General features: G+C 37.8%; 1 protein-coding gene across 1 annotated transcript in view; it reads left to right on the forward strand.

The window, feature by feature from the left end:
• LOC126284074 (actin-related protein 2/3 complex subunit 3) overlaps positions 1-6,916 on the forward strand; it is a 29,082-nt gene extending 22,166 nt beyond the window's left edge. The window contains exon 4 of the mRNA XM_049982703.1: positions 4,556-6,916. Coding sequence (XP_049838660.1) covers positions 4,556-4,713 — 158 coding nt within the window. The 3' untranslated portion in view covers positions 4,714-6,916. The remainder of the gene's footprint in view (positions 1-4,555) is intronic.
• Positions 6,917-8,600: the final 1,684 nt, after the last annotated feature.

An 8,600-nucleotide genomic window follows, 5' to 3' on the forward strand; every position in this document is an offset into this window, starting at 1 on the left:
AGTCAATTGCTTAAGTTTTCCAGTCCTACAGAGGGTTTGAATATTGATAGTTCCAATTGAGCACCTTCAGATTTCCAACGTTTCTGCTTTCTATTGAACAACCTTCAAAGAAACTTCGTTTCCAGATGAAAATGCTCTCTGAACATGGCATGATAAGTTCTTTGCCTCAAAACCATATGATTTCTTCAACTGCGGAATTGAGAAGTTACCCCAGCATTGGTAGACTGTTGTAAACAGTGAAGGAGAAAATGTTATTGATGACTAAATTCTGTGGTATGTGTATCTGTGTGGTTATTAAACTAGTGGAAGAATGCTATGAACTTGTCCACCAACATAATATATTCCATAGATCTCACCTTGGAGTGCCTTCAGGCATCAGGGATGAACCAGGGTGTACTCTTACAAAGAGATGCAGCTGTTGAAAACTAATTGTGTGTAGTGTATTAGTAATTTACAGTCACAGAACAGTTACATGCCATTTGCCTTCATCCTAACCAAAGTGAACATACTAAAATTTACAGCAGAGCCTCAATTGATGATAAGGCTCTTTGTTCCTTTCTAAAAAATACCGAATAGCTGCTTCTTGTCTACTACCATACTTTAATATTTGACAGGCATGTTTGAAAAGCAACGTTGCAACTTGTCATTATGTTTATGAAATGTTCGGTTTGGGTATGTAGGTAACCAGATAAATTTTATGAAGGGCTGCTAATGCAGTAGTTTATTAATTTATGTAATTACCAATTTATAGCTTCATATCTGCCAGCATCGTGTTAAAGACCTCTGTACTGCTTAGAATCCTATATAAAGATTTTAAGTATACAGTGATACTTTATCCTGTCATTAACATATGTTGGACTATGGGTAAGGTACCTGAGGAGTGAAATCCGGCTAAAATTTTCCCCATGTTAAAGAGAGGCAACAGAAGCAGCCCAAACAACTTTTGAAGAATTAGCCTCATTAATGTAGGCTGTAAAATCTATAACATTATCTTCAATAGGAGACTGTGCTCTATGGCAGTATTAGATTGCTACTCACCATATAGTGGAGATATTGAGTCACAGATAGATTCAACAAAAAGATGATCAAACAAGTAAGCTTTGGCTGGAAAGTCCTTCATCCAAATTAGATTACACACACACACACACACACACACACACACACGGTCACAGTGTCTGGCTGCTGAAGCCAGACTGCAAGCAGCTGTGCGTGTTGGGAGAAGCAATCTGGATGGTGGAGGGAAGGAGGAGACTGAGACGGGAAAGGGGAGGCATAGCAGGATTTTTGATTGGGGGATGATAAAGTGCTGCTTTTGGGAGCATACAGTGATGAAGAGGAGAGAGTGTAGGGCAACTAGGTGCAGTTGGAAAAGAGGAGGGGAGGGGGAGGAGAGAAAGGAGAGGGTTAAAAAGCATGTGGAATAGAAGGCTGTGTAGTGTTGAAGCGGGAACAGGGAATGATACAGGTGCATGGAGGACAATGACTAATGAAGTTCGAGGCCAGGAGAGTTACGGAAATGCGGGATATATTGTGCGGAGAGTTTCCACACGTGCAATCCAGAAAAGCTGGCATTGGTAGGAAGGACCCAGATGGCCCAGGTTATGAAACTGAAGAACATTGTGTTGTGCAGCATGCTCAGCAACTGTGTGGTCAAGCTGTTTCTTATCCACAGTTTGTCAGAGGCCATTCGCACTATACTCCATGTCCATTCTTCTTTCCCTTCTTTCGCTTGTTGCCTTCCAAACCGCACTCAATGTTCATCATTATTACATAATGGATTTACCATTGTTAGATTGTGCGCTATCTCCAGTACATTTTGATCATAAGAGCATATAGGTTTTAAAAAAAAGGATGCTCCTTCAAATTCGCTACATTTAGTCTACAACAACTGATAAATAAAAAGGAAAGAATTTAACTTAGAGATGCATATAGCGTTTGTAGGTTGTGAAAAATCTTTTGACAAAGCAAACAGACACCTATCGCAGCAGATTATGGCAAAAGAAGCTTCCCACCTCATCTAATTAACGCTGTAAGAGCTCTTTTTAAAGATACAAAAATTATAATCGAAGATGGAGATAACTTGTTTAAGCAATTGGCAGCACTGATAGTTGGGCAAGAATGTGTCCTTATCTGCATAGATATCCTAGTCATAGATTGGGAGCAAAATATCACCTATGGCATAAAGAGCAACGGAGAAGATCTTTTAATACAATGCTATAAACAGGTTATCAAATAATAATTCAAGAAAATGAAGATAATCTATTAATAAGGGAATGGTCCAATAAGACATGTTGAAAACTACACTGAAATTTTTTACTCAAGAAGGAGACAGTGGAAGAAATGCACTGTAAAAATTTCAGCTGCTAAGAGACACTGCCAGTATTTTGTAAAAAATGTTGAAATTACAAATTTTTACCACTCGAAGAACAGCTTATAACAGCGGTTTGTACAGCCCCGCCCACCTAGCATACGGCTTGGTGAATCACTAACGCAGTGCCACATAGTGGAATTATCCAGAGTTCACAGACACCAATTTTAAGCACCTAAAGCCTGTTTACAATCGAGCGAATGGAAGCGAACACTTGCGAGTGAGCGTTTGCAGAAAATGCACTATCATTCACTTGTATAGGGGTATAATCGTTTATACGGAAGAGAATATGAGATAGCAAACATCGCCGATGAACACTGTGTTATTAATTTCCAGTTTTTGGAGCTAATATTCTGCATTCTATCTCATTAGAGCTGCAATGCAAAATTTTGCTATACAATTGGGATTATTTTGCATGGAGAGCGCATTGTTCGTGATAGAGTATGCAAAATGGTGCAGGGAAGGAAGAATTTAAGTGTGTCTGTTTGTATGGAAGCGTGACATGCATGGAGATTGTGCACTTTACAACTGGTCCAAAATTTTCCTTGTATGTCAGCTGCCATTTTTCCCTGGCCTCTCATTATCATTGAGGGAAATTTATAAACAGAACACTAATTACTGACATTGAACATCATCTCGAGAGGTGACGCAGCTGGCGTTTCCACTATGGGTGTAAGGTCTAATGGACATATTCTTTTTTTTTTGGGGGGGGGGGGGGGATGATTTAGTGGCGAAGCGCACACTTTGTGATCCAGTGAACATGGGATCAAATCCTGTTCAGACCACAACTTTTTCACTATGATTTTTAACTGAGGATTCACTTCTCACAGATGTTGCAGTGGCCACAAAAGACATGTGGTTCAAATTCCATGTTAAGCTGCCTGTCTCCATTGTTCAATTAGGTAACTGGGGTAGGTTAGAGACACACAAGTAGTTGCCTTGGCATCCAGTTGAAAGACTTGTGAGAGGCCTACCGGGTACACCAGACAGAATTCTCTTTTGCTCATGCTTATTAGCTTGTTTGCTCCAGTGAAAACCTGGATTAAACTATACAAACATTTGTTTGAATAAATTCGTATCGACATTGCAATTCTTGCACATGTAATTCTGAAAAAAGTGGCTAGCAGAGAAAATAAAATCATGGCAGTGTTTGATGTCACAGATTACTTCCATCAGTGAGGACTTGTAATTTGTTGAAATAAAATGTGTCTGCAGCACTACATTTTATAAAAATTCCTGTAGGCCATTTCTTATAATTATATGTTTGAATGTTGTACATTTTACTATCAGTGAAACAGTTCAATGTCTATTCCCTGTAGTCATCACAAAAATTTGAAGTGTCTATTGAATGACAAAAACAAACATTTTTCTTGCACCAGGCATACTGGACATAGGAAACATTGATGCAGTCTGGCACTTCACATAACCACTAGTTTTATTTAGTTAGAATTAGGATGGAGTCAGAAATGGTCCTGGCCGTTGTTCTGCATATTGCACTGCATGCCAGGCATACTTGATAAAATTCGTAAAGCGTGCTGAAGAAAACTGATAATGCACATATGACTGGAGCTTAAGAATACTGTTCCACTGATGAACCTGAAATGGGGGTATCGGAAATTATGTTGTCTGATAATTTCCTGGAAAATGCTTTCCACTGAGGAGTTTGAATTGCACTAGTAGTTCCAGGTAGAATCCACATCACATCTACAGATTTTTTCATCATCCTCCACAAAACCAGAGGTGTTGTTATGTCCAGACCATGAATTCAACAAAAGTAATGAAATAGTTTCTTCATCTGGTAGAAACACATTTTGAATGAAATGTTGAAAATTATTCTTTCCCATTTTTCCAGATTTTGATGAGTCGATTACAAGATTTTTGCAACTAAACAGTCCATTTTTATTTTTGGTTCTAATTTGCCTTGCAATTCTTGCTGTGGAAACAGTAAACCACTCATATTTACAACTGGCATTGTCGTTCTCTAAGCACTTGAAAGATTTTGAGAGACTGTGTTCTGGTCAAGTTTGCATGTAAATCACTTTGTCCTTGAACTTACTTATTAGATAACAGGTTTTAAACATATTATATTTTGAAAGGTTTTACTCTATGTCATTACATTCAGAACTCGGTAGTTTTCCATGTATATAATTTTGGATGTAGGACAATAGATGTTTATTTCCATTTCAGACCTGATGAGGCAGTATATACAGCAACTTCGTCAAGAGACTGGTGTAAGAGTATGTGAAAAAGTTTTCTCTAGTGATGATGGGAAACCATCAAAGTGGTGGCTGTGCTTCGCAAAGAAGAAGTTCATGGACAAGTCCCTTTCTGGTCCTGGGCAGTGATGAGAGAACATGATGAGATCCATATTTGAGGTGCTCCGTGACAGCAATGCATTTGATTAAGTATGCTTTTTAACTAATTATCGTACTCTCCTGTATCTTACTTCTGTAACGACCTTGTTGCAGAAGTAGTAACAAAAAAAGTACAATTGCACACACTGTAGCAAGCTTCAGTTTGTTTGGTCATCAGTTATTAAATTTATGTTGGTAATTAAATTTGTTGGTAAACACAGTGTGTGGTGGAACAGAAGTTCTTGTTGCTGCACATTGAATACCATACTTTTGTGGCATTCATTTTTATATTTTGTGTTGTCACTTGGATCATTAGTTTACATTATCGTCATACAACAGTAAATACCATATTATGCATTCCTGGCTGTATGTGTCAATATTATTTTGTAACTATCAGTTTTCTGTCAGATCTTATTCAAAAATATTAATTTGTACAAAAGTGTGCATCATATTGTATTCTGAATAAATTGCTATTTTATGACTAATAGTTAAAAAAAAGTATATCAGATGTGACCGTGAGTTTAAGATTATTTATTTCAATTTTGCCTTGTATTCTTTGTTGGGCATTAGCTATAGTGCTCTGTGCTGTGATTTTTTTTTTATTTTCTATTTTTTTTTTGTAGCTCTGGAAAAATGTCAACATACATGTATATGATCATGAAAATCTAAAAAAGGAAAAAAAAGATACTTATTTGATACCATTTCATTTCTCATTCAGTCTTTTTCATTTTTGGTTCCATTTTCAGTTGGCCATCTTCACAATATCTTATTTTATATTATCCTACTTCGTTTTCCATCTGATTAACTCTTCAAGTTATTTATATTGCCTCTGCATTTTATCTTACTCCTACCATTGCCGCCATTTGTGCATTAAATCACTTATTTGTTTTTAACATTTTCGTTTTGTAATCTTCATTTAAATGAAAGATTTTATATACTTGTTCCTGAGTTTATTTGATGCTAAATATTTTAATCAAAGTAGTGTAGTTTCATATTCATTGCCAGTATTTAAATGTACCATTGAAAGTACAAGGGTGGTTCGAAAAGTTTTGGAATGGAACAGAAAAAAAGTACTTATGTCACTGAAACTTTTTTTATTTTTCAGTTTAGTCTCCTTGTAGATTAATGCACTTGGTCCAATGATGTTCCAGTGCCTTGATCCCATCTCGAAAATGAGATTCCTCCAGGCCTGCAAAATAGTTGCCAACTCCAACTATCAGTTCTTCGTTCGAAATAAATCTTCGTCCACCAAGAAAAATTTTCAGTTTTGGGAAGAGATGGAAGTCTGACAGAGCCACATCAGGTGAATAAGGCTGGTGTGGCAACAATTCATCCCTTAGTTCATGTAATTTCGCCATGGTGAAGGCACGTGTGCAGGCACGCATTGTCTTGATGGAAGACGACTTTCTTCCTTTTTAAACATGGCCTGTTTTGTATATCTTTTGTTGAAATTTGTCCAGGAGGTTAGCATAGTATTCTCCACTACTGTTTACCCAGTGGGGAGATAATCTACAAACAGAATCACCATCGCATCCCAGGACACTGATGCCATGACATTTCCCACCAAAGGAATTGTCTTTGCTTTCTTTGATGGTGGGGAATAAGTATGCTTCCACTTGACTGTTGTTTCGTCCCTGGGGTATAGCGGTGCACCCAAGTTGCCAATCGGCATGAATGTCCTTTGCTTTCATACCTTTCTTTGTGAAGTACTTAAGTCACTGCTTGAATCTAAATTTTTTTTTCCTATCTTTGCAAATCACTACACAGGGACAACAACAGAGCCACGTCACCACCACAGCTCTTTTCCAAGAATGCTGACGTGGCACATGTTTAGAAACAACATTCCGATGAATATCATGTGAACAAGTAGTTGCGCTATTGCTGACCTCTCATAGTGATTCGGAGAACTTTTCAAACCATCCTCATATTTGTGTGGCTGACCTATCATCAAGTTTAGTAAGTTGTGTATTAGTTTGCTGTTTAAATCTACTTAATGATGTATGCATCACATGGATTTTGGGATTTGGTTACAGAGTATCTGTACAGAGTGCCTGATAAGACTGTGTCCTGTCATCCCAAAATATGTGCAGAGTTCTAGAGTAAGGTTAATCATTTGTAAATTTTTTATAAATTTGTGATATATGTTTGAAAATTTAAGAGTTCTGAGTTATTAAAGGTGAGTTTCTCAGTCATAGTGTTGTGTAATTTTTGTAACAAGTTTTGGCAATCACACTCTCAGTAATGTTCTTGATGACTTTCATTTTTTTTTTCATTAAACTTTATAGTAATTATTGCCAAGTGAAAAGCAGTTCACTGTGACATAATTACACAATGTACTATTTTGTGTCAGATGTTGTATGATCTGTGTCAATGGTAGCTATATTTTAATAACTGTAACCTGATAGGCACAGTATTTGATGCAGGTAGGAATAACCTCATACTTACTTACGAGCAGATTAGTTGACATAAGGTGCATAATTAGTCCATCGGACTTGTCTCAGTAGCCAGGGATTATGTGGCAGAAGACTGGCTTTAGAAAAAAAAACAAGAGATAAATGTGGAAGTTGGGAATTTGTGAAAATCTACACTGGTTGAAGATGAGAGCATGGAAATAAGACTGGTAAGGGTGGCCTATTTCCTAACACTACATTTAAAAACCATAGCTGTGATGTAGAAATTTTCCATGCAGTCCAAACCAAACTAATAGCATGCAATGAAAGCAACATACCTTTACATAAGACTTGATTGAAAAATTGTCCCCTACATTGTTGAACTCCTAGTAGGAAGTAACTTACAAGAGGGGGTTTGGACACCCTTGTCAAAACTACATATTACATGCTCACTGTTCTTATTTTTACATGAGCATGGTGATCCGAGAATCTATAGGAAGTAAGATTGAAGGAATAAATGCACCTGGCTCTTTTGGGGATCTATCAAAACATCTGATTTCACATATATAAGTTTTCAACAAGATCCCTGGGAGGGGAAAAAAGGAAAAAAAATACATGTGGTTTGTAAATAAGCAATTCAGAAAAAATATAAAATTTGAAGACCAAGATTGAACAGACGGATTTCCCATTGAAAGTTTTTACCACACATTCGAATACCATTTCTGACCAGCCAAGGTGCATGTATTACACATACCGCCGTGCCAGAGGTAATGTCGGGAGGGATGTGAGCGAGGTTGTGAAGGTGACAGTGTCAGCAGATGAAGCATAGTCCAAGGCTAGTGACCATGGAGGAGCTCCGTGGGACCATGATTGTTAATTGGTTGTGGTCTCAGGGGAGGCGAGGAGTAGGCCTGTGGGCAAAGGACTGAGGGGGTGCTACCTGGTGCCAGACACATGCTGCACAACTTTAGACTGTCTTTTTGATCTCACCATTGATTCTGGGCCATTACTCATCGTGGTGTACCAGTGGATTCATGCGGAACAGAACTCAAGATCCCTGGTGGAGCTAAGTCAATAGGCAATGATGAAGTTCCGCCAGAATAACAACTTGAAGTGCATCTGTCTTTTTATGACACCATCCACAACTGAGAGGTGGTGAAAAAGCTGTTTCCAAGATTAGTGCTCTGTCAGTGAGAGAGATAATGGCACCAGCCTTGGATTACATGGAGGAGGACATGTCACATGGTTGCAATGGCAACACATGTGGCTGTGAGGGGAATACCATCCAACGTATGTTGATGTTCAGCATTGATGTGGAAGATCTTGATAAGATTTTAAGATTGGGTAAAGATGGCAACTTGTGTCAAATGTAAAAAAATGTAAAACTGTGCATCTAACAAACCGCAGAAATGTAATGTCCTATGACTATAACAATAGTAAGACAATACCTAGACATAACAATTTGTAGGGATAGAATGAATACATAAG

Source organism: Schistocerca gregaria, chromosome 8 (assembly GCF_023897955.1).
Source record: "Schistocerca gregaria isolate iqSchGreg1 chromosome 8, iqSchGreg1.2, whole genome shotgun sequence".
Lineage (NCBI taxonomy): Eukaryota > Metazoa > Arthropoda > Insecta > Orthoptera > Acrididae > Schistocerca > Schistocerca gregaria.